Source organism: Rhipicephalus microplus, chromosome X (genome assembly GCF_043290135.1).
Source record: "Rhipicephalus microplus isolate Deutch F79 chromosome X, USDA_Rmic, whole genome shotgun sequence".
Classification (NCBI taxonomy): Eukaryota; Metazoa; Arthropoda; class Arachnida; order Ixodida; family Ixodidae; genus Rhipicephalus; species Rhipicephalus microplus.
In genome coordinates, this window is record NC_134710.1 from 136,451,346 (window position 1) to 136,478,753 (window position 27,408).

At 47.2% G+C, this 27,408-nt stretch overlaps 1 protein-coding gene and 1 long non-coding RNA gene across 2 annotated transcripts in view; one reads left to right on the forward strand and one right to left on the reverse strand.

Annotated features, from left to right (window-relative positions):
• Positions 1–10,022, forward strand: part of LOC119176520 (uncharacterized) — a 130,372-nt gene extending 120,350 nt beyond the window's left edge. Inside the window, exons 4-6 of the mRNA XM_037427846.2 lie at positions 3,400–3,564; positions 3,891–3,967; positions 6,163–10,022. Of these exons, the coding sequence (XP_037283743.2) occupies positions 3,400–3,564; positions 3,891–3,967; positions 6,163–6,727 (807 nt within the window). The 3' untranslated portion in view covers positions 6,728–10,022. The remainder of the gene's footprint in view (positions 1–3,399; positions 3,565–3,890; positions 3,968–6,162) is intronic.
• The window catches only part of LOC142775783 (uncharacterized), a 670,285-nt gene that overhangs the window by 132,346 nt on the left and 510,531 nt on the right, over positions 1–27,408 (reverse strand). The gene's annotated exons all lie outside the window — the stretch shown is intronic.

Here is a 27,408-nt window from a genome sequence, read left to right on the forward strand (position 1 = left end):
CAATACTGTAAGGCCTTGAAGTAATGCGAATAAATAAAGCAGAATGATTGGTATTCTCGGAATACGAACACGTAGCAAATCGTTTGGATTGTTCATGTATCCAACATGAGAAGTCAGAATCAGTTCTTCTATATATTTCACGAATGCGAGAGACAAAAACACATTCAGACAATTAGTGAGCACTAACGACCATCAGTAGAGGTAGGTGTTAAAACAGAAACATTGCTTAATTTAAATGTGTTCAAGTTTCTTCGTTTTGAGGATGATATTGTGGTGAATTTGGGGATAATGTTTTGAGGAGCAAATAACTTTCTGTTTTTTTTTTTTAAAGCGTCGTGCGGAAAATGCAGGTTTCGTAGGGGGCTTGCACGTCAGGTTTCACGGAAAAATAGGCAGACTTCATGATGACGCCGCACAACCTCGTATGCATGTACCGAGGTGTCGCGTCTCCAGCGCTCTCTCCCTTGATCGCGTGTCTTCCATAATCGCGTCTCTACTATGTGCATTAGATGGATGAAAATAATCGTTTGAAGGAACTCGCAGACAAGGCTGTTTCACATTGCGAGGTTTAACGGTTCTAAATATCATAGTTGGTTATCGGGGACGCGCAGTATATATCTTTTCGTTGAATGTACGTGACACTGTGAGCACATATCTGTGGGCTTCCCCAAATGACAAAAAAAAAAGAAAAGAAGAAGAGGAAGATAAAAGGACTCGTTGACGGCCGGTCTCCTTGATACTTCCGCTTCTCTGACGGATCAGCACTTCGTCCTCCAGCATGCGACTCGAACGCGAAATATTTCATTCGCTTTATTATAGGAAGCGGTAAGCCCATGCCTCCGGCGAAGTGGTCGAACTTCAAAATTTAAAAGAAGAGGCGTCTTGATGATTGGCTCGGTTAAGTGAGATAGGACAGTCTTTGTCTGTAAGCCGTACGATACTATAAATAACATAGTATACTGACGTACGAGGTCATTTTTTTCACGTTAAGCCCTTAGCTAGACATACATGGATCGCGAATCCGTCACCGCGGGTGGCAATCTGTCGGTCGGCTAATAGTTTGCCATACCGACAGCGCGCACGCATATAAAGGCTACGCTGCATGCGATCGAGCCGAAAGCCCGACAGGCAGCCACGGAGAAGCTGACGAGCGAAGGGCCTATTCACTGGCGACGTTGCCTGGGCGTGAGTCATACGCCGACTTCAGCCGCCACCTACCTGCCGTGTTACGCGTGACTTTGTACAGCCGAAATGTGTGTCGCCATGTTCTCCTTTCACTACTTGTGCTTTCCTTTCTTCTCCTTATTTTTTTTTTTTTTTTATACGGTGTGTGCGAAATGAACAGTTGTTAAAGCGAATGAAAAGGAATACTTGCAGGCTTGGTTGACATTTAGCCGTTGTCAGCCTTCTGTCAAAACGAATTCTCTGGGCATGCATGTACATGATAAAGAAAAATGCAAGTGCTCAGGCGGGATATAGTGCCGGTTCCGCAGGACAAACTTAATACAGCTTAATCTTTAGTAGTAAAGCCGAGGGGAAAAAAACGTCGCTGGCCCCTATGAATCGGTAAAGCTGAAAGTGTCTTCACAGATGTAGTTGAGCATTTATTGTGTGTTGTTTACCCACAATGGCGAAGGAATGAACGGTATACAGTAACAAATTCTAAAGTCACGCGAAGAACGACAACCAGCTTGAAACTCGCAGCGCTCACCTCAAGCAGAAAGCACGCATGAAATGAGCATTCACAGGACTTGCGAGGGCTAACAACTGTCACAGCTCGGCACCTAAAGTGCACTGGGCAAGTAAAAAGACAGACGAAATGAACGCACACGTATACACTGGATAAGCGCGAACAGCTGTCTCAATTATTTCTTCTCCGTGTGCGCGCAGCGAGCTCCTTTCATGATTGCGACCGCGGCAGCGAGCGAAGTGACCTTCGTGCTTTCCCGAATTCTGAGTCTGATAAGCGCGTGCAGGAGAGACCACGCTCCGTGGAGGCGGCGTGTAACGAAACGCTAGAGGTTTGAGGCGACGGCCTTCAGAGCGCGCCGGACGTGAGACCTTAGCGTCATCACGCTACTGATGACGAAAACGCGCTGAAGCTACGGAGCTCTGGAAACCGCCAAAGGGTTTATGGTGTATATGCATCCTCGTCAACGTGCGCTCTGCAGTGGCTTAGTGGTTAGCGCCGGGCTATGAGGAGTCGCTGGTTTCACGCCCCGCGATGGAATCTTTTAATCTAATTCTTTTTTTTTTTGCAATCAATATATTAGCACGTATTTTACAACGTCATATGCATGACAAAAGTACGTGAACGGACCGGGGTGGATGCCGGCACAAAACACTTTCGTGTTGAAAGAAACGTTTTCCTGAACCGGAATGACGATTTTTTTTATGAGCGCCCAAACGCTGACTAGGCGAGATTTAACAACTGTCGCGTTAAATTGATTGGCAACATTGTTAACCATAATAAGGTGAGTGAGTGAGTGAAAGAGTGAGTGAGTGAATGTGCTACAGTGCTTTTTAACGAGCTTTTAAATTCATGGACAGATAGCATTGAATTGAAAGGAAAACAATTGTATTGGGCCCACCGGGTCGCGATTGGGTCACGCGACCGGCTCAGTCCTTCGTCAGGACCGTCATTTTACATTCTATTTTATCGTGTTCTGGTGTTTTCAAGTGGAAGGGGGTGGAGAAGCGGGTGTTTGGAAACAGAGAGGTGGCGAGCCTTTGACTCATGTGCTTCCTTTAATCAGAACATTGTGCAATGAAATAACAGTGGCATCCAGGATCGTTTTGTGCAACGTGAAATAATGTCTGTTTATGATACGGTACCTTAACTAAAAAAGAAGAAAACAGATAATACCAAGCTAGGTGACTAGGAGTAAAAAGTTTTCATCTGATGTAAGATGTCGTATAAAACAGCTGAAACGACTTTGGTAAGTCCACCGAGTTGCCTTTCCAGAACCTTGTGCTTTTTGCACGTTGGACCCTTCGGGTAATGTTTAAGGTTTATTTACATTCTTGTGCTTAATTTTCCAGAACCACAGTTTGAGGCACGCTGTATGGGAGTTTTAAGGCCTGACCCAACGTATCCGTCGCAGCACGTCAGCGTGAAGCTTTTTGACGCGGTGCCGCGCCCTCTCCTATAGAGAGAGTGGGCGCGTGGCTACGCGAATCCGTGCGCTCGCTCCTTTTATAAAGGAAACGGCTTGACGCCGCGTTAAAAAGACGCGCGCCGACGCGTTGTGACGGATATGTGGGGTCAGGCCTTTAAAGTCAATGTACAGGAAGGTGCTTTTTTTCTTCTATTTTGCATTTCGGCCGCATTCGAGTGTGACTGTAGCGGCTCATGGAAAACCTGCGCTAACAATGATATTTTTACGTTTGTCTGTCCAGATTGTCCTGAACTCCATGCACAAGTATCAACCCCGTATACATCTGGTCAAGCGACGGCATAACGCCCCGAACGTTCCCGTTAACGATCTCGAAGCTGAACAGTTTCGAACGTACGTGTTTCCCGAGACGGTCTTCACAGCTGTCACGGCGTACCAAAATCAACTGGTGAGTGCTCACTTGGCATCTGTCCCGAACCCGGAGCTGACAAAAAAAGTTGCCCTTGATTTTTTTTTTTGCCGACAGGGAAAAGTAACTCGTAACTGATAATGTCTAGACCATTCTTACACCGTAGTCTAGACGTACTACACTAATAGGCTACCTGGAGTGACCAATGGAAAACAAACTTAATCTGTTGTATTGTGATGCGGCAGAGTGCATGAATCCTTAAATTGTGCATGGATGGTGTATAGCTCGCACTCTTTTGTGGATACCTCACCAGATGATTTCTTCGTACCTGTCAGTAAACAAACGCTTTCTTTTCTCTGTTTCAGATAACGAAATTAAAAATAGACAGCAACCCCTTTGCGAAAGGGTTCAGAGATTCGTCGCGGCTTACAGAACTTGAAAGGTAAGGTTCTCACTGAAACTATTTTCATCAAACTAATGAGAGAAAAGCTCGTTTTTTTTTTATTTCTGCGTATACTTCTTAAGTACACCGCTTACAGGGTTCATAGCAAGGTGCTCGCTAATGTGTACGAGAGGTAGTTAGAGAAGGCGCCGTGCAAACGATGCGACCAAAGATGGGTTGCGTCCCAAGCTTGCACAGTGTTTCCGATAGGCGGACAGCTAAAGATACGTAAAGTGGAGAGACCAGCGCCTTGCGAGCCTTGGCCGCAGCGTTGCTGTTGTGGGCTACCCACTGTGCACGTCGATGAAGCGCAAGAAAAAATGTCCACTAAACGCGCTGCAGTTGCTGCTGCCGAAGCATGCACGTGGGCCTAGTAAAAAAAAAAGAGAGGGACAGGTCGTGCCGCAGGGCCGTGAAGCGCGCCCCCGGTAGCCACCCTACCCCCGGAGGGTGATCGCGCAGTTGCAAGCAGTTGTACGCAGCTCGCCCTGCGCCGTGGTTCGCACGAGGGCGCTGCTGCCGTCCGCGTGCGCGCGCGGACGCTGCGTGTCGCCGTGCTCGAAGGCCGCTGTAAAATAAATCACGGTATTCCGCCTAGGTCCTGGGCAGGCTGCGGAATCGTCAACTATGCGTTGACGTGCCTTCGAAGGACACGCACGTGATCCTATAAAAAGGGAAAGGGCAAAGGCCGCATTTGTTCTAATTTATTTGCCTCTCTTTGGAGGGGGCGATCTCGCCTTCTCTCAGTTTCGTGTTTTAGAGGGGCTGAACCACTTTCCGCACAGGGGTACTGCAACTTAAAAAGTTCCCCGAGATGTAGTGTAGATGCGCCGTCCGATAAACGCTAGTTGTTCAGATTACAGGCGGCATTTGCCCAGGCCGCCTGCACCGTATATAGACGTGCGGTGGTGGAACCGTCCGTTTGATAGCGGCGTTCGCTGGCGACCGCTGACAGCAAATCGCGGTGGGGGGACCCTATATTGGCGGTGCGTCTTTTCCCGCCGCTCACCCGTGAGGAATTCCAAAGGCACCGCGCACCTAAACTTTAGCCGTCCGGACTTCGTGGCACGTTTGGCCGTTTGTCAACTAGTGCGTTCGTTGAACTGATCAGCGCTCAGCTAGTCGACAGCTTGTCGAAACGCGTGTTTATGATTTAGCAATCGATACCGCCGGTAAGGCCGGTCCATCATTGTCAGTTTTGTTGATGGGAGCTCGCGTATGCTGTCGCTTCGAAATGACTGCAAGATCCAGGAGGCGGGATTCATGTGTAGAGCTGTGCTGGCTAATGACGTTTCGAATGATCACGTAAACCGTTATTGAACACGTAAAGCGGTATTCTCTGTGTTTGTGTGGTGAAGTAATTCTCGGTGTCCAAGGTCGATTTTAGATTCCGGCCACGGCATGTTGACGCTTATTGACGAGGAAGATACGCAAAAACTTCCGAGTACCTGCAGGTTAAACAATATGAACCGAACACACATTTAGGTATACGCACCAAAGAATGAAATGTTGTGCTTTGTTGTTCGAAGACATTACAAAGAAATAAAACACAAGTGTATTTGCAGCCATGACCGTGTGCTTCGTATTAAGAAGGCAAACAGACGGGCACGAATGATCAAGAACAGTAATGCTGGCCAGAGAAGTTGAGCATTGACCGAAAGGAAACAGCGGCGGAAAACTCGAATTTCTGTCTTTGCAGACGGAACTGGTAATTTTTTTCTATGCAGCCAACCTGTCTTCTATAGCGTATGATTTGAAGTTCATAAGAAGGCAAGATCCAGGCATAAAAGAAGCATTCCAACCCCGTTGGATGCACCTTGAGAGAAAGTTCTGATTGATGACTGTAGCCACAGATGCCGTTCGTGTTCACGTTCTCTTCTCCATGCTTGCCCGCAAACATATTGTTTTATCAAGGTAGATTTTCGCAATGGAGAAACTTGTTCAGTTATTCCAGACTACAAACTTAGCAATTTGTGTTATTCGCTAAAATAAAGATTTCCGCTCACGGCCAAAAGTCCCACGTGATTGAATTTTTATTCTTTCACTCTGTTTGTGACAATAATTTGAATATATTTTACTTTAAGGTGTAAAAAAAAAACTGTTGCCGAGTGTTCTGCGTGGTCTATATAAGTCGAAGGTTGTGACTACCTCGTGCGAGCCGACAGGCTTCAGGATAACACCCGGTTGTTTCGCAGGGAGACCATGGAGTCGCTGATCACCGACCACCCATTCGCGCGCACGCCCTTGCGCACCTTCCTGGAGAACGGCGGCGACCCCGAGACGGCGGCCTACCTGCACGAGAAGGGACTACTGGGCGGCCTGGGCCCTCCGTCGGCGGCCGCGGCCGTGGCGCGAGCGTCGCTCCTGTGGAAGCCGCCCGGCATGGAACTGTACGCGCAGCCGTCGCTGTACGCCCTGGGCGTGCGCGCCCCTCCGCCCGCGGGCATACCGGCTCAGCTGTGGTCGCAGTGGGCGGCGGCCGCCGCCGGCGCGGCTCTGCCGCCGCACCTGGCCTCGGTGCTGAGCGGCGGAGCAGCAGCCGCGGCCGCTGCGGCGGCGGCGGCGGGCGGCGCGCTGTTCCCGCCCATGATGCGGCCCGCAGCGTCGCACACGGAGACACTGCACTCGCTTGGACTGTACCGTTACGCGCCCTACGTGTACCCGAAGAAGGACAGCCCGTCGGCCGCGGGCTCGCCGGCCACCACGCCAGACGCCAGCGACGCGGCGCCCACTTCCCCGCCGGGTGGCTTCCGCTCGTAACGACGGCCTATTTATCGGCCGCGGCCATTATTTATAGACTGTGCGAACGGGTGCGCCGATCACGGACAGAGACGAAAGGGCTTCAGTCGTTGCGGCAACCGCCGACGCGCTCCGCTGCCGCCGCGTCCTCTGGCGACCTCCGACGGCGAAGGACGTGCTGTTGTGTCCCCCGCTGCAGTCTCCTCTCGGACTATGACGACAAACGTGGACTGTCCTCGGACACGAGTGTATTTGTGCTCTTTGGAATTGTGCAATGTTCACCGAACAAAATAAGAACGCGTCTGATGTGGGGAGGGCATCATTTTGTTTTTGCTCCCTTTTTCTTCCATATGAAGCAGGAAGTAGTGTACACGGGTCCTTTAGGCAGCAGCAGCGTTGTTCGCTCAGCCGGCTTTGAGTTTAAAGAATAATTCATGAGTCATGCTTTTCAAATTATCCTATTAATATTTATTTGAGGAACGAGGCAGGACAAATTTCATCCCGTATAAATGCCTTTTTTTTTTTTTCACGTGCTGCAGAACTCTTCTTCTTAGTAGTTAGCTAACATGAGCTGCCAAGGGGAGGAGTGTATTCACGTAATGCTTACGAAAACTGGGATAAGCAACAAGAAGCTTTCAATCATCGCAATTCCCTCGTTCGGCTCTGACGAGTGTCAAACTGGGCTGTCCTCCGCATCCCCTCTGTTGTACATACAAGATCAAACGCGTTCTTTCTGCGAAAGTACCTTCACGGCTCGTCACAGTCCGACAACGACGCGGCTATTGTACTCCAACGCGAGGCGTACTTCACCAAACACGTCGTGGCCGCTTATATCCCCGAACGCCTCTGGCGAGTGCGACGCTCGGCCTCGCAGGCCGTTTGGAAAGCAAGGTCGGCCGTTGCCGGGGGCTAATTAAGCGAGTTGGCATTAGGTCCCCGGGAGACAGCGAAATGAAAGCGAGTAAGGCTGCCGCAGTTTGAGAGGAAGCGGGAAACGAACTTCGCTCGTGATAAGCTCGGAAGAGACGTGCACAAGAACAAAGCTCTCGGAGAGCTGCATCTGTCCTGTCCAACCGTATCTCAGTGAGAAACGGAAGGGGTTCATCGGGAAGGCAGCGCACGTAAGCACAGCGAACCGAAGGAGAGTTGCGCCCTCGTGTGTTGCCCCCCCCCCCCCCCCCCTCCCTGGAGACGGCGCGCTATCAGCGGCTGCGACAAGCCGCGTTCTCGTATAACGTCTGCGGCGCGCTGCTGCCCCCTTGTCTTTCGACCTGCACACCGGACCGGCTGTGGCTGATCTGTTCGATGTGATTTGTGCGTGTATGCTTGCGTACTCTGCCTGACACCTGCGTTAAGCTTCAGGAACCTGGCGTTTCGCTGAAATGCCCTCCCCCTTTCTTCTCGTCGAGGAGACGACTGGTATTTAAATGTAAAACTGTGTACATAAGAAATGTCTGCTGTTTGGAATGAAATATATATTATATATACATATATATTATATATAAATGAAGACTTTTATTTCTGTAACTTATTTACTTGCCCCCCCCCCCCCCTGTTTTTTTAAGACTGAATGCGTGCACGAACGCTTTTCAATTTTTTTTTTCTGAGTGACGAAGCGATGATGTGTGACGGTGGTCCAAGTGATGTCATTTATAGAGAAGTTTAGAATGTTTTCTAACGCGAGAACGGCTTTTCACTGGGCACATTGTGGAACCAAAAGCTTTTTTTTAATTTCACGTCGCCTACGAAATGTGCGAAACTGTGCAATTGTCGTGTGTGCGTAGGCAAGTGAATCGTGTCATCATAGAAATGTGTGCGGCCCGAGCTGTGTGTGAGGGTCCCCCATTTTCGGTAGCCTGGGGCCACCAAACGTGATATCTGGCTTTTGCAGAGCATGTATCATTGACCCCTGTTTTGTAGGATGATCTCATTTTCTGAGCAGTAGGCAGAGCTCTGTGGCCGTTTGTAGACTATATGTGCGGTGTGCTCGCACCAGAAAAATCGCCTGTCTTCTAAAACTTATTCATCGTGCTCTCTGTTAGTGCATACTTTTGTCGTGCGCTTAGGCTTGTAAATAAACGAACATGGTCTCGCCTAAAAGTTTCTGAAAAAAAAATAAAAAAACATTTATATCGCAGACAAAAAAGAAAATGCGCATGGTTCTGATTGTATTGGAGCTTGCGCTAAGGACAGATTGATGGACGACTAGGGTGCGTCTGCTAATTGGGGTAACCATTTTATTTTTCAACATGAAGCTCTATTTCCGACTGAACCTGCACGGTTCACGTTTCATCAAAGTTTAGTGTACTGAAAACAGTTGTGACGAGAAAGCGTTAACGAAAGCTGGCTGTGTCGGCGACTCCATTAGCATAAATGCTATGCCACAACCACACATATATATGGCATCACGGTCGGCTTGTTCGAGGTGCTTGATCTGTAATGCCTCCTTTCGTCGTATACGCATTACCGGGGCAGTATTGATAGTCCTTTGTCTCGCACCTTTGCTTCAATGTCGCAATTCGGCACTGTAGGTGCATAACAAATAATAAAGAAATAGCAGCGCAAGAAACACCAACCACACGGAATTATTTCCAGACGCCGTCGCATCCATATCATAAAGCCAGAAAAGTAGTACAATCGTCAAGGTCAAAATAAGCAGCAGCATCAGGCGTCCGCATCAATCAGTAAACATCCGGTGCATGACTTGGCTGCGATAACGACCGACATGTAAACGCAGCAACATGCAACAGTGGCAATGAAACAGTGCAACAGTGACATCATATAACGGTGGTAAATTCATTCGGTGCGGTTCTAGTGAAAATATAATGCCAAAAAAAACACTTGCCAATATTTTGTCGAGCGTCCAGTGGCCCAGCATATTATTTGCCAACACTATAACTCAGCGATCGTAGCGCAAATGGCTTTCATATGCGCAAAAACAGTTTTAATCAATCAGAAGTACTATTATTAAACTTCAATGTGATCATGAAGAGGGAACTTAGAGGAATTGCTGAACTTATAACGTGCGTCGATACCAATGCTGACAGAAATTAGCGGTTCTCTCCTTTTGAAATTAGGCGCTTAACTTAGGCAGAGGAAAAACATGTGTGCGAGTTTGCGAGATCGATTTCTCTCAAGTGGCGAATTGAATCAGCGCATGTATTAACAATTAATAAAACGAAAATGCAAGCGTGATTATAAGCCAACCGTTACAGCAGACCGGGTGTTGACCTATATATGTGTAAGTTTTTACGTGGGAAAAGGTGCGGCAATCCTGGCTTATGTAGGATAAATGTGTTAGCGAAACCATCAAAGATTCGGTCTCCAATATATATATATATATATATATATATATATATATATATATATATATATATATATATATATATATATATATATAAATATATATATATATATATATATATATATATATATAAATATATATATATATATATATATATATATATATATATATATATATATATATATATATATATATATATATATATATATATATATATATATATTGGGTGTGCAACATCACGATTCCGTAGTTCTAATTCTCACTCAAGCATGTTGTCTTGGCAATGCATAAAGAAGAAAACAAAATGCTTTTAAAAAATTCAGAAATCGCGCTAGCGCGCATCGAAGTCGAGCAAGATTGCTGCAAAACAGGGGTTTGTATAGCGTGTGCGATTTGTCCTGTAGGATGACTCAATTAAATCACGCTTCATGACATGTCTTTTAATTCATGCTGTACATAAGTATCGCAATTGTTGTTTGCCTTTGATTGAAAGACGTGAATTCTATGGTGTAAGAACCAAGAATAAAAACAAGTGTGGTTGTGCCGCCTTGCATATTGTGGTCTCCTGGCATTCTTTGACGCCGTCCCAACAAAAACGCGTCACTTTCTTCTCTTTCTTTAGTCGCAGGACGTGAAAGCATCACTTAAAACGGGTTTTGAACCACTTTTTAATGTAATCATCGAATGACCCCAGTATCGGAGTTCATTGCCTCACGAATGGATTGCGCAAAAAAAAAAAAATTCGAATCTATTCAGAACGAGCGCAGTTAGAGGAACATTTCGCACGCTTCAAGTCTCTTCTCTCGCCCCGACGTGAGCGCTGGAAGCTACGCAGGGAGTGATGGCACGGGGCAAAGAAGTGACGTCAACGCATGCCGTGACGCTGAGCGCGCGTCATGGAACGCGATCGTTCAATTCCGTTGTGGTACCTTGAACACAAGTGTGTCGACTGTGTAGTATTAGCTGGCATTAGAGCGCGGCGCCGACACGCGGGGACACCCCATGGCTAGAAGCGCATCCGATGCAAACGCCGCTCTTGATTTGTGTTGGCTATTGGCCAATAGCAGAGGATCGGCTGTGTGACGCCAAACAACAGGCGCCGGCACCTCTGAAGAGGGCAAGCCTCTGTATACGAAAACAGGACGACCAAGAAAATGTCAACGTGGCACGCCTCTTGCAAACTTTCCTTGCCGTGCTCGACTGCTAGGTGAGCAGTTCACGACAGCGTATGTTTTTTTTTTTCGGGATGCTTTTCCCCCAAGCACGAGGGTTGGTTCGTGACCGCTTTAGCGCTCAACAAATGCTGGGGCGTAATTCATCTCAAGCACAGTTCTCCACGCACGAAACATGATAATCAGAGTACTAGACGGTCGCTGCATTCTGCCGCGCCTGGCAGATCTGTCGCGTTCCTCTATAGGCGACTTATTTTGGTTTGGGTTGAGCGGTGCGGTTAGAAACGCCGACGTTTCTTATTGACATTGGTTGCTGCGTGGGTGTCGAACATGTCCTCTGCCATAAATACCTTTCTTTTGACAAAGAACGGCATTCCTGTTTGCCGATTGTACGACAGATCGCTCACAAAACATAATGGCACGTCACGCAACGCTCCACTATATACAGCCCCCTTGCGGCTCTCGGCTCTTAAAGATGTTCAGACTGCGCGACTGCTTTTGAAGGTGCCATCAAACTGTCGTGTGTACGCGTGCACAACATCTCGTCGTTTTTCTTGTTTTATTATTTATCCATTCAGAGTATCAAGAAAAGAAGCAACTTAGCTAAGCTGCCTGTATCAAGAAAAGAAGCAACTTAGCTAAGCTGCCTGACTGCTCTCTTCCACTCTTTCTCGCTCTCATTGTATCTAAGAAAATAACGAAGAAAATTCGTCCAGGATAGTGACATTCGCCCTTATTATCCTAAACTGTTCATGATTGTGATGGTTGAGCGCTAGAATATATGGGGAGAAAATGCCTGGAGGACCTCGCGCTGGCATTAGCAAATTCAATTCATTGAGAACCGTGACACAGCTCTATAAAAGAGCTCTTTGACCTGCATTTGATTATAAAACGTGCAAATATAACGATCGACCGGCACCTTTTCTTTACGAAGCGTAAGCATAATGTGAATATGATGGCCTTGGTATTCGATATGTTCCGCTCTAATTAAGAACTGAACTTAGAGGCCGTTGGCAATGGCGGACTTGTTGATTGATTGATATGTGGGGTTTAACGTCCTAAAACCACTATATGATTATGAGAGACGCCGTAGTGGAGGGCTCCGGAAATTCGACCACCTGGGGTTCTTTAACGTGCTCCCAAATCTGAGCACGCGGGCCTACAACATTTCCGCCTCCATCGGAAATGCAGCCGCCACAGCCGGGATTTGATCCCGCGACCTGCGGGTCAGCAGCCGAGTACCTTAGCCACTAGACCACCGCGGCGGGGCAATGGCGGACTTGTCAAAGCCGATTCTGTCGCTGATATTTCAAGGCTTGCCTTTTGGAGTGAATACACAGGCACCTCCCCCCCGCTACCTGCTTTGCTGTCACCTCTATAGGTGCTAACAGATCGCAAATAGATGTGTGTGCAAGGCCGCCTGTCGATCTACAATCAAAAGCTCACCCCTAATCGTCGTTCTCACTTTTGACATATATCGGTGATGAGCAAGGTGCGCTAACCAGCGCCCTCAACAGTCCTTCGAAGCTATAGTGATACAATTAATGGTGAAAACACATGCTATACAACTAGATGGCAAGGCTGTGTCCACGTTTACCTGCGCGGAATCACTGAGTTTCTTATGGCGTTACATGGACTGGAATGCTACTATGCGTCACACTGGGACGGTAAGTTTCTTTGTGTGTGCAGCTACGTTTCCTCCAGTGATGAATAATCAACCTGACCCGCGTTTACATGCATGCTAGTGAAAGAACATTTGTGATTGAGCTTCAGTGACTGCCCATATTACATGCGCAGTAATAATGCCAACACACTTCGTATTACATAAACACATTGTGAAATCTATTTTACTGGACGAATTTAGCAAAGCGAACGCACATGCCATATTACGGGCATTTGTAATGTACCCCCTCCTTCCTCACCTTTGTATAAAGGTGGTCTATAATATGAATCCTGCATTTGCATCGTTTTAGTTCTTTTAGTGTCTTTTCTTTTTTTGAAGTGGGAATGGTTTCCGTGTCTTTATGACAAGTGGACCAATGATGGCATATGAATACTCTTGCCTGATGGTTATTGTGGCAATCACCGTTGAATAAAACTGTTCAACTCATCTCAGTTGAAGAACGGCAAGGATCCTCTCCGCACTGTTACAGCGAAGGTGCGAGTCCGCGCTACAGACACGTAAGTCGCCCCGCCTGTTGACGGTTGGTTTTTGTCTTTGCAGTGCCCGCTTGAATGAGAACGCCTCACTTTCGTTTTTCCACCCTCATCAATCCCGTCGCATTGCGCAGCGACAAACAAAGCACGATGCCGGTGCAATAAAAAATAAGCCGAAGCGAGCAGCGCGACGTGTAGGCCTCCGGCGTCGTGCCGCGAGAGCCCGGAGGAGGCGTTGTCCTGTCGCCGTGGACCACCGCCGCCGCCGCGTTCCTGCCGGAGAGAAATGGTCCGGCGTTGCCCGGAGCGCTACTTTTGGGCCGTCCCCGTCGGGGTCAGTCGGAGTTTCGATTTATCACCACGAGTGCCCCAGCGCTCAGGCCCGAGCAGCAGGTAGCCGGCGTCTTGGTAACAGCACAATCCGTTACTGTCAGCAACTTCGGTTCAAGGTCAGCACGGCTGCCGGCGTCTTCATCGCTTCCTGGGGTCGCTAGCCGCAAAGCGCACCAGTCCGTCAGGTTGGCCGGCACCTTTCAACGAGAAGTAATCGGCCCCGTCGCCCGAGCGGCCGGTGGTCCCGCGACGCCTCTGGCGGTCCCTGCGAGCGTCTGTGAACGCGCGGCACCGACCCCGGGCAGCCCCGGCACGGGGCCCCGCGCTCTGTGGCCTACGCGACCGGGCTTCTTAAACGCGGTGGCAGATAAATAAGCCGAGCCAGGACGAAGGACAGTCGCAGCATTTTATTCACCCCGCGCCGCCAGGCGGCCGCCTTCTACAGCACGCAAAAAAAGAACCGGAAGACACCGTGTTCGTCGAGCTTATGCCGGGAGCCACATTTGTAATGGCGAGAACGCTCCGAGAGGGAAGCAGATGTCATTTGTTTTCGTTTCGCCCGATCGCGGCCGCATGCATCGACAACCCCACGCGGCGCCCGTGCTCTCCTGGTCGTCCGCATGTTTATCAGACGCTTGGCGTAATGCGGTGGTGTAGAGCGAGAGGAATATCGGAAATCATGTTCGGTCGCGTAAATTGTAGACGCGTGACAGCGACGTTGATTGATATGAAGAGTTTAACGTCCCAAAACCACCATATGATTATGAGAGACGCCGTATAGTGGAGGGCTCCGGAAATTTCGACCACCTGGGGTGTTTTAACGTGCACTCAAATCTGAGCACACGGGCCCACAACATTTCCGCCTCCATCGGAAATGCAGCCGCCGCAGCCGGGATTCGATCCCGCCACCTGCAGGTCAGCAGCCGAGCACATAGCAACTAGACCATCACGGAGGGGTGCGTGACAGTGACGTGCACAGTGATTGTGTACCCGATGTAGGATTTTGTCTTATAAGGCTTTTGGCCCGTTTCAGGACAGCATATATACGCTTTTACCAGACAATAAGCGCGGGTATTACAAGATAAATCCCCGTGTCATCATGCATGATACAAACATTTTATTCGCTTGTATTCAAATACATAAAGACGCATGCAGCGACAAAACTAAAAGCATAACCAGACCAATCTATATAGATAACGTGTTTTTCGCACCGATCATTGAAGCCGGTGCCGCTCTTAGCAATGCGTTATTTAAGGAAGGCCGTAAAAAAGAAAATAGTAACTTCAGCGTTTACTGCACTCTTGACACGTTTACTACGCTTCACTGCCGTTTTCTTTAGAAATATAGGAGAGGTAGTAAACATGGCCGTTACAACCTATAGCGTGTCGGAGTTAATCGAGATTACTACGTGTGTACGTGGCGGCTTAGTAAACCTTAACCAGCCACAAAGCTCAACTAGCCGTGATATATTATGCTGTAATTCTGACAGTTATAAAAAATTAGGGCTCTTATAATTTTCTGAAATATATTAGAATAATTTCCCGCCTCTATAATCACTGCGGAACTGAGCGGACCTCTGCGTGCGTAAACAGAGCGAGTATAGACTAGAGATTTCAAACTCACCTAAGCCAACGGGGCGCAGTCACACAATTTAGTCCCGATGTGTGTGTGGAGAAGGGGGGGGGGGGGGGGCGTTTTCGAAGGCATTTTTCCCCATATTTTGTACAGGTCATTTGAGAAGGAGTGTAGTGTGTGTGTGTGTGTGTTTTCGCTTCCTCCCGCTCTCTTTTTCTCTCTCATTTCGTTTTACTTACTTTTCTGTGTCCCAGTATACGTCTTCCATGGTACAGGGTAGCAAACCAGATACTTGCTTTCCGGTTAACCTCTCTTCCTTCATACTATACCTCTCTCTCTCTCTTGTGGAGGACATTTGGCGCAAGGGTTCCAGCAACATGTCGAAACCAGTCTCCCAATAAAATGACTCAATTTTCCTGATGCTGATTGTAAACTACGAATAAGTGTTTCATGGTTATGTTTCAAAACAAGTTGCTCAATGGGATGCCTCTCATGACTGGGTAGCTCACGAACGTGTCTAATAAGGATGGATTGCTTGCTGGGCTCATATCAGGTGGCTCATACCCACACATGTAACAGCGCGCAAGACGACAGAGACTTGGGCGGCGCTCTTTATACCCGGGCTCTGTCGTCTTCCCCAGTTGTGCGGGCTGTTGATACTTAATCAGAATTTTTTTTAATGTGGGGCGAACTCAGTCATGTGCGGGCCGTGGGCCGCAACCGAAAGCTTCGTGGGCCACGTGTTTGAGATCCCTGGGGTAGACCATAAAAAAAACCGCAGTTGTTGCCTCGCCATTGGCAGCTGTGGCGGCGCGCCCGTCACGGCAATTGCGTGTTTGTCGTCACACAGTGGTGTATTGGCGATGGAATAAAAGCTATCTTTAGGACAACATGCAAAGCCGACAGGCAAAATTGCAGATATTACAAGAGTTCTTACTTCCCGGAAATTTGATGCCAAACATGTGGGTCGCCTCATACTCTTCGAAGGAGTGCTGACACAGGCATCGCGAAACAGACAAAGCGCGCTGCCTATCTCAGATCTGCTCGACTAACCGTGGGCAATCCAGCGGGCTCAGACACTGCAGTGGTGGAAAGCATATACCTCACCACACGTAATGCCCGGGTGGCCACCGCCCGGGTCGGCAACCTTCCGGGTGCTTCTTTGAATGAACTCTTTTTGTCACCCGTTCGCCCCACCGGTTTCCTTGGCATCAATTGTGCATCAAGGAAACACGTACAAAATATTTTAGATAGATGTTAAAGGTTTCATTTTCTAGCATCTGCAAACCAGTCCCACCGCAATGGACGTGATCATGACAAGTTGACACAGTTCGCTGGGATCGCGTACACTGACTGCGTCCTGCATGCGGTCACAATAACTGTCAGAGTCGCTGAACGACATCATACTCACTGTTGCTTACGTGCACCATGAAAAGCTGGCAGCAGACGACAGAACTTCTGCTATAGTACGTCACGAATTGCTGGACGCAGGTGACTTAGATCTACGTTTGACCGTATAGTCACTCGTCACTGCGAAACCGTCCCCTATATGACAGAACCGACAGTAGGTTTTTAATGAGTGGTATTAAAAATATAATTACCTCTTTCCGATTCAACACAAGATCAGCTTTAGCGTTGTCGACGTCAGTGATTTTATTTAGAGCAGCAATACGATAAATTTTATCCGAATACGAAGATTAGTAACATGCTCAAGTCGATTTCTCTGCATTACTGTGAAATAAGCTCATAAAACGTGAGAGCCTGTTGTGACGCATGTAACGTGATTACTTTTTGTCTTCCTCTGCGCCGATATCTTGTTTTCGTCGCTTTTGTACGCAAAGCCTCAGTACACAGGATCTTGCTCTTTCTTTTTTTGTTTAACGAAAATGCAGATTCTTTATATCAAGACTGTGACAGTAAGGCTCTTGCGATTTTCGCACATGAACTATACACGTCAAGGCGGAAATACTCTGCCGCAGTTAAAATTATGCTTGTGCAACAGATTAACAAATACTCGTTAATTATTATTTCTAAATCACTTACATGAGGGCAGGTGCTTTATGTTAGGAAGTTGTGCGTGCCAGTTAATGGCACATTTATTTTTTTTTATAAATCGTGAAAGTTGCAAGTAATAAGAAATATTCTTCATTGAATCTCAAGGCCGATACCGAAACGAAGTGTGACCGGCGTGTAGAAAACGCGACCACTCTAACTCCCGTATTTAGAAACGCAACTTGACTTGAAACCGCCTTCAATGCAGCACGTTTGAAACGCGTCTGCGCTTTGTGCTGCCTTGGCACCACCTAAGGACAGCTCGTTCGAAACGTGTTTGTGCTGCATTGAAGTAGGTGGCAAGTCAAGTTCAAGTCAAGCAGCATTTCTGAATTCGGGGGTAGGTTATGCTAGAACTACATATCTGACAAGGAAATGACGATATTTGGATGAAGGCGATCCCCGGCTGTATTCTTTCGTAAAAATCGGCAATTCATCTAATTTCTCCCAGCAGATTACCTTACCTTCGTGTGCCGTGTTTGTTACTACCAATTTTTTTTTGTCGCTATCAGAAAAAAAAAAACACGATATCAACATTCTCTTTCTCCGTGAAGCATAAAAGTCATTGGCAGTTGCTGCGGCGCTTCTTCGACGAGACAGGTGAAATATTTTTTCACGCCTGTTATCAGATAAGCACCCCACATCGCACACGAAAAATTAGGTTGTATGTTTGTGTATTTCAAGATTCTTGCCGATTTTCTTGAATAGAGTTTGCTTCAGTGCACCCTGCATGGTTTAAGTTTCGTCACTTCCTTGCCGTGGGTGGTTATGGTATGACGTAACAGAACTGCCGCGTTTGCTGTGCGCCGAGTGCACGGACTTTAGGTATCCTCCTTAAATTTGGTCATGAATATCTCCTAACTACGTACAACTTTCAGGATTTCTAACAAGAGTGCTGTGCCAAAAGTTGACACGCACTGCAGCTTTGTGATGTAAACTACTGCTTTCAATTATTTATTAAGAAGTTATCTAACGCGATTTGGGTAATTATTTAAGTAAATGTCGCTTATCTGCCGGAAAATATTTATGCCTCGACATAGACATAATGTGGAACAAAGAAAGAAGTCTGACTGCCATAAACATTAAAAAGTATATGTATTTTCTGAAAAAAAAACAACACTGTATATTGCATATCCCAGCAGCGTACAAAAGAGTTGCTAGTTCAGCGACTGTCCTGTATCCCCCTTCTTTTGTGTGTCGTTTTTTTTTGCACTGGTTTTCTACATCATGAATACCGCAGCAATCAACCAGTGGTCATCCCTTTCACCGTCCCGTGTATAGCGCAGTTTCTTCCCGGCTTTTTCTCCTAAAAGGGCCGCTCAAGATACTGATCAATGCTAGAAAGAGGAAGCGATGCCGCGGCCGCCCAGACGCCGCGTTCTTAGGAAGGCCGTGGTTAAGAGTAAAATTACGCTTACGTGTCCATTGGACGACTCCCACAGTAGAATATATGCCCATCAGGTATACGTAGGTCGTCCACGTTCACAGAATGGAATGGCTTCGACTATTTAACAGTGAAACACTTTACAGGTTCGTACTGCAGTGTGCTGTCATCGTATGCTGTCGTCGTCTCACGTCGCTCGGACTTAACAACACAGGTGAAGCCGCGTAGAGCAGCCATCGATAGTATAGCCATGTATAATATGGAAGCGGGGAAGGGAAGTGAGGCTGAGGACGAGGGGCGGGAAGTGAGGAAGGGAAAGGGTATGGCGTAGCACAACCATGTATGGTGTTAGGCAAGTTGATTGATGATTGATATGTGGGGTTTAATGTCCCAAAACCACCACACGATTATTATAGACGCCGTAGTGGGGGCTCCGGAAATTTTGATCAATTGGGGTTCTTTAACGTGCACCCAAATCTGAGAACACAGGGCTACAATATTTTCCCCTCCATCGATAATGCAGCCACCGCAGCCGGTATTCGATCCCACGACCTGCGGGTCAGCAGCCGAGTATTTTAGCCTCTAGACCACCATGGCGGGGCTAGTGTTAGGCAAGCAAAAGCATTTAAAGCATAGCCGTATACAGCAAGGGGGTCAGAAAGGGAAGTGAGGTAGATGGGATAGCATTAGCACAGTCATCCACGATGTGGGTCAGGCATAACTATCAGCCAGCCACCTATAGCATGGCTATATTTAGGAACTGTGCTGGAAGAGAAATGAGGAAGGAGAAAAGAAAAGAAGGAAGTGTGCTGTCATCTTATGTCGTCGTCTGGTGTCACAAAGGCTGAACCATGCATATATATAGCATGAACAACTTTTGAAAGTGAGTGGCAAAAGGAAGCGACTGTGAGGAGCAGTGTAGAGGGTAGAGAACAGCAGAACCATGTGCAATATTGTACAGCAATCGGACCCCAAAATGAAATGAGGGTGAGAAGCACTTACATGAGAAGGAGGGAAAGGAGGAGAGAATATGATGCCACTGCCTCACAAATGAATGTTTCCTTTCTCGTCATGTCCCACCAACTAGCCCAATTAACCGCCACGCTTTTAAGTTGAATTTTCTTTCTCGCTATGGAGGACTGCATGCAACATGGTTAGGTGGAATGGATGGATGGATATGGCTGTACCCTTTAGATCAGGTGGTGGCTAGCGCCACCAAGCCGTAATACCTTATGAACCAAAATCTAGATTTATTTTTTTTTCTATAAAAAGCGAGTTTGAAGATTCGTACTTTGCAGTGAAGGGTTTAATTTTCACTCGTGCCTTGACTTTAGCCACCAATCAGATAACCTCCTTCTAGTTAAGTCTACCCGCTTAAAGTCTATTTTGCCCTCCCGGTCCCTAAACCCCAGTGGAACGCCAGGGCTCGAGCGCCGCCTGCCCGTGAACGCGAGCGTCACTGAAGGCTTTCAGGCTGCGTTCTATTTTGGTGTATTGTCCAAGTTCAGTTTGTATTTTCATGATGACCTCTTAACAACTATAGCCTCTCAACACACGCTCCTTCAGTTTTGCGCTGAAGGGCAGGCGAATCACTGCTTCGCACTTCCTATATACAGTTTTCACGCTGAGTACAACTGCATAACCTTTTAAAAACTTAATATTCCTGTTAACTGAGTAAATGCTGCTTTGTAGTATACACACTGAGTAAAGAATGATTTCCTCTATTCACTGTATCTTTGCAGGCGCACAGGTGATTCTTGGTCTTTGCTTTCTTATCTGTGCATTTTAGCTTTAGTCTGCAAAGCAATGTATTATGAAAGAAACAGTGCAAAATACCAGACAAGCCACTGGCAAACACACACAAAGGATGCTATGTTTGCCACTCACCTTGCCTTGTATTTTGCGTAGTTTTTTTTCAAGGTCATGCCGTTTAGATCACTACTGAGACAAGCAAACCCACTCTCACCAAACGAACTAGGACCAGAAAAATTCTGACATCTACCTGTATTCCACCCCGACCTCAATGTCATCGTGGCTAAGATAACGAGAAGGATGGAAATGTCTTGGACACTAAAATAGCCCCAGGCTTGATCACCTTCGGGCTTTTGTTGGCCTTTGTGCTTTTCCATAAATCGTTCGCACAATTAGTGCACTCTCGACAAACTAAGTATAATACGGGTAGTATGGCTAGTCTAGCTTTTCTCCTTCTCGCTTTTTCTTTCCTACAAATAGCTGTGCCCTACTTTTTAGACGAATCACTGAGGGCGGCGCCAAAAACGTCATGGTGGTTAATGGTCATTGCTTCTTGTGTGAAAAAGCAATGAAGGATTCATTGGCGCCGACCAAGAATATGGCCCATGCTGCTGCGGCTGAGATCTGGAACCCTTCGGTCACCGTTTGTGTTCAGTTACCAAGGCTTGAGTAACGAAACATTTAAAGCCAATAAAAATTTGTTTTATGTTGAAATAGCCCTTAAATAGTGTGATACAGGCACATCAGATTTTGTGCGGGGCTTACTTCTGCTTCATGTGCATGGTGAAACACCCCTTCATGTCGGGAAAGATGGTTGTTGTGAGACGGTGACTTTACTTTCCTAGGATTCACATAAGTGTCGTTATTTGGTCTTGAAGGGGCCAAATTCTCGATGCATCGCAGCGCCAGAGGAGGAAGGAAGCCTGCAGGCTGGGCTTTAAAGTCAGTGCTGGCATTAAATGAAGGCGGTGAGTAGTGACCCCTTTGCACCCCCTCTCCCGGCCGACGACCATGCCTCCATGGGAACTATACATGTCGTTACTGAATCGTTAAGCCTCAGTAATCATGTATAAGCGCTGCGATGGAAACTCTCGGTGTTCACACGATGCATTGCGGGGCGTTCCGTGCACACCATCGTTTTGGCCGTGCATCCGTATACTAAAATACAATTCTGAGAGCGCAAGTGCAGCTCTCGTTTAAATGCAGCTTCGCAGAATGAAACGATGGGTTGCGTACATGGATGATAACGCTAAGTCATAAAGAGACGTGAAGCGAGAAAACGGGAGGCTTCCCTAACGACTACAGCACACTATCAAGCGACGTGCGTGCATCGAGAGGAACATTTATATACACACCCGTAAGTACAAAGGGCAACTCGTTTTCGCCGAACATTCCCGAGTGCGTCCGAAGATTTTGGTACTTGCGGATATATACCACCACCATTACCGGAACACTGCTCTTCGCCGCGTTTGAAAAGGCGCAGAGGCGAGACGTGACACCACGGAGGCGCGTCTGGTCGCATCCGAGGAGCCATTTAGCAGGGCACATGCTCGCCAGCATAAGCGCCGCCAGCGTGGGCGGCGGCGTGCTGTCTCCACGGAGCGCTTAGCGTGCGAGCGCTAACGCGTCGACCTAACGGGCTCCGCTAGAGCCCGCTCTGGCCTGCGGAGCCCATGCTGATTAGCCCATCAGGCAGCGGATGACTGATGCGGCTCAAAGTCTCTGCGGGCGTGTCGCGCTACACCTCTCCTCGTGTCTGCGCCCAGAGACGCCCACCCAACTTCCCCAACCGAGAAGTCGCGTAATCTGTCTCGTCGCTGCACACACGAGGGCTCGAGAGCACGCCGCGAAACTGTCTCAAACGGGTCTAAATTTTAGCCACGAAAACGTGGCCAGTGCAGAGAAGTTAATGATTCTCCAGTACGGGATGAGTGGGGAACTCTATGATAGGCTGTAGAGCCGACAAAAGTTAGTCCAGAGGATGATATCATGAATGCAGCCACTCGATGCTCGTACAGTTGAAACCATTGCCCGCATTGCGAGAACTGAACTTCAAGCACGCATGAGTGACGTTAAGATGAATGATGGCAACAAGAAGGAGAAAGTCAATGACCTCACACAAAATGGTCTTCTCGTTGCACTTCGATTGCAGATGTAATCACGCAATGTAAAATAAGCTCTATTGTCATGAATTGTCTTTAAAGTTAGAAGTGTGCGATCGTTCTACGTTATGTCTGACTAATCATACGAGTCAGTTAACACTGGCCGAAGCTGAGGCCATGCTATTAAGCTGGGTGATTTGTTCTAAATTTTAGAGTCCCGCATTACGGGGTAATTGCAAAAAGTCGTTAAGAAGTAGTTAGCGATAACTGTTTACCGTCCAAGCTCTGGTGTGTCAGAGTGGACACTTGTGTGTACTTTTGTTTGTTTTTGTCTCTATTTCTTATACTTATATTGGTAATAAGGGTGAAGTAAATATGCATCTTTGAAATCAACAGCGCAATAAAAAAGGACACAAGAAGTAAAGCACACCATACAGCGCCTTCTAGCAACTAACATAATTAAAAAGAACGCACACTGTTTTAACCACGACCAAGCATCGCGTGCTCTTACATCATTCGTAGCCAAAAAGTAAAAAAAATCGTGTGCTTCCGCAAATATTAAAAACAGCTCTAAAGAAACGTTGATAACATGGGTGCTTTTTCACTTCGTGATGACACGATTGAGCAAAAAAAAAATGGTTGTCATGCAGAGCTATTGAAGGCATTCTTCCACATGAATTTCCTTTTTTGCTAATGCAATGAGCCTCAACAATTTTTCTCGTTGTCTGATTTTTTACGCCTAAAAACATTTATAGTGTCACATAAGTTACCCTATTTAAAATAATATGTCTGCTTTTCAACCAAGTTTGTGCACGTTACTTGCGAAGCGTGTTTCATTGGTAAAACTAGGCAATGGAAAGTCAAATCCATCGTTGACTATAAAGGTTCAGAGAATGCGGAATAAGAAAAAAAAAAAACGGCTATACTTTAATGCCAAGTGCTCGAACAGTTCTGCTTGGCCTAAATATAAGACCAACATAATGACATATTGCGCAGCTTTAAGTAAGGCTGAGGAAAAGTGTTATTCTAATAAGCCTCCTACATTACTAAAAAACAATCCAGCTAAGTTTTTTGAATGTCAAGTCATAAACCTTACCGACGAAAGCCAACACATGTCATTGCACGATTGTAACAACTCCCCTCTTTTAGCCAGCCAGTGTCAACAGTATTCAATTCCTTTTTCACTTATGTCTTTACGAAAGAGAACATTACCAACATACCCTACGTAGCTGAGCTTGATTACGATTTCAGGGAACAAATATACATTTGCTTAGAAGGCATAATTATAGTCATAAAGAATCCTCAGTTATCTTCTTCATGTAGCACGGATGAAATAACTCAGTTGAAGGTGTTAAATAATACATTAAGGGTCTCAAGCAATACACTACTTATATACCGGCAGCCTCTCGAAACTTGCCTGATACCCTCTGAGCGGAAGTTGGTGAAAATAATACAAATATTTAAAGTGGAAATAAAACGTCTCGCGAAACCTACCGTCCTATTTCGCTTACATGTATTTCTTGTAAAAGTCTAGAACCCACCTCTAGTTCACCAATTTGAGCCATCTGGAATTCAATAATTTCGTTTTTTGAAATTCAGCATGGCTTCCGAAATGGCTTTTCGTGTGAGACTCAGTTGTTTGAATTTACCACAGAGCTTCATGTAAATATGGCCAATACACTTTAAGCCGAAATTCCGCAAAGTTAAACTAACTGCAGTCGTTAAACCAACGGACGAACGGTTCGTTTAACAGGGACTAAATGGGTGACAGTGCGTGTCGTGCGCAAACGCCCGGCAACGAAGGGACCAACGGGGAGGACAACTGCACCGCGATCGCCTTCTGTCGGTGCTGCACTGCAATGCTCAGCATGGTCTGCGATCATGAAAACAAGTTATATAGGCTATACGCCACTGTTAAAGCGAAGCACTATGAAACGAATAGAAGATGTTATGAGAGGCAAGTAGTGCAACACGCAGTCAACACACAGTCAGTGCACACAGCAAGCGCCCTCGCGTTTCCACCGTGCCGGCACGGGCGGGCCGACCAAGTGAAAACTGTCGGACACGGGCAATGCGGATAACTCGCTTCATTGTGCTGAATTAGTTCGAACTACGATGAACACTGACAACGCTGATAAAAGCAAGCTGTTCATCAGTGGTCGTGTACCCACACAGTGACCACAACTTCAAAGCGATATATATAGTAGGCTTCGTACGTCATCGGTTTCAAGCTGGCTGCCGGTATGAGTGCATTTCCGGCACAAGCGAAGGAAACGTCGCGTACAAATTCACAGAAAATGTAGCTCAGACAAACTTATGTTTTCTCCATGCGACAATCGTTATCAAAAATTCAGCGTGTAGGCGATCGCCGATACGACTAATCGTGCGGCCTGCGGTACACAGGAAGTGACTTACCAGCCAGATGAAAGAACGTACCTGCGAATGGTCTCGTCGCTGTAAGTGTACAGATATCTACATCACTCGGTAAGACACCATGAACATGGGACACTTACGCATTGTTCATTTATGACAATAAAATAACAACGATGAAAATTCCACGCGAGCAGCATGTTGCGATCGCCGGTGGTCGTTTAGCCGTACTCGGCGTAAGCCTATAGCGACGTCGTCGGCAAGCCGACACGGTATACATCGGCGGGGCACCTGGCTGCTTCACCGGCTTTCCCGCATAAGCGCCGCTGCTATGTTTGTGTTTGCGGACTCGTGCGTCAGCACTGCGAACGCTGGTTCGGCCGACATGACCGAATTCCAGCGATAATTCGTATTTTTGGGCTGGAGGCATGTTGAAGATTAGATGGATCCAAATTAAAAGATCGGTGCGCATCGGTGCTACGAATCAGCCCATGTAAATTTCCGCGTTACGGTGTCAATGTTTATTGCTTTTTTAAGCCGAGAAAAAGTCATCCACTGGCACTACATGGGAGGTCGAAATACTGGGCTATATATACCCGATAGTCTGTTCTGTGTATAGTGTAGCGCGGGCAGTTAGTGTTTGCGGTGTTTTACTTTGAAATAATAGTGCGTATGTGTATGTGTGTGTTGCATGAATAGGATACTACGTTCTTCAGTGCTGATTAAATTGGAATAAACATAAAATATATTCCACAAACTCAGGGTCGCCATTTTCTTGCCATTGGTCCAGATGGTTCAACTGTTAGTCCCACTGGAGCATTCTACTGAGACCAACATTTAAACCCAAGTGGAGTAAGTGCTTGGAGTGAAAGTTGAGCCCTTGCAGTTACTCCCGCAGTTAGTCCAAAATTGGTTTAAAATCTGTGGCAGCGCATTTAGTTTCCTAAAGAACCAATGGCATACCCCAATTAAGTCCTTTTTGGCCTAGAGTGTACTTGTCAAAATGATTGCGTGTTCGGAGACTATTCGAAGGCATTGGATGGGTTGCACAGTGCCACCTTATATGAAAACTTTCTGCCCTGAAATTAGAATTCCTTACAATATCATTGCTTCTCGATTCTCTCATATCATTGCTTCTCAATTCTCAAAAGAAAACCGATGCACCAGACAGCACATCTACCATTCGTTTCGACAACGCCCTCAATGATGACACTTGTAGCGAGAAAGCAAGACGGGACAGCGGCCAACGTGGTCGTGTCGTTCTCTCGCCACTTTATTATCCAAGGCGATTGCCGCAGCGGAGCGGCGGCGGCTGCAACGTCCAAACCGCCAGGCCGTGAGCTCGATATCCACAGCTCGCGCCTCGAGTTGTCGCATGAGCTGCACGAGAGGCGCAGCGTGGTGGCTAGAAAAATGACGATGATGATGAATGGCGATGATGATGACGCTACAGATTACTCCCCCCCCCCCGCAGAAATGAAGCCGGAATGAAAATAATGAGAGCGTATATATAAGCGAGATAGGTTCGCAAAACGAAACGGGGTCCGTGAGCAGTCCAGGTCGTCAACGGGAAGGGACAATCGGCAACCAGTGGATCTCTGACGGGCGACACTGGGAGAAACGCAGCGGGCAAAGATGGCAGCGCCGGGTCGCTGTGGCCATAAACACGAGCGTCCCATGATGACTTGGCGGGATCACTCGAGAGCGCACCCGGTGCTTCGAGAATGCGTGTCTGACAACGGTACCCACAGGAGAAGCCGTGGAAGGGGACAGAAAAGGCCGAGCCGGTGATGGTGGCGAGATCGTGCTATGCATTGAAGCGGAACCAGGACGACCGAGTACTGAAACATAAAGGATGCGGCGGCATCTCCAACAGCACACATGGCGACGACGTGGCTGTTGACAAGGAGCAGTGGGCTGGCGGTTCTTCTAATACTCAACCAGCCTAAGTATAATACCCGGAAAAATGAAGTGTGGACTGTTCGAACCTTTAGAACCACATACGGTCTTCAATCGTTGGAAAATTAACTTCCAAGGTTACTAATTGAACTTAGGGATAACGAAGAGAGAGAGAGAGATAAAGATACAAGGAAAGGCAGGGAGGTTAACCAGACGCACATCCGGTTTGCTACCCTGCACTGGGGAAGGGATAAAGGGGAGAAAAGAGGTTGCACAAAGATGAGAAGGTACACACAATCACGAGCACACTCGGTGAGCACACACAGTTCACAGGCGGTCGCTCAGGTTTGTTGACTTAAGGTAAAGAAGCAGTGCTTTAGTTGCTTTCTGCGCAACTGAGGCAGATGCCCAAGGTCCTAGTATCTTCCGCACACAAAATGGTCCGGGGTCAAGTCGATTCAAAACCATCCGTAGCTGGCATCGCTGTGTGTCGTAGCAAGCGCAGCTGCAGAGGACGTGTTCGATGGTTTCTTCATCTCCGCAGTAGTCGCATGTAGGAGTGTCTGCCATACCAATGCGAAAGGAGTACACCTTTGTGAATG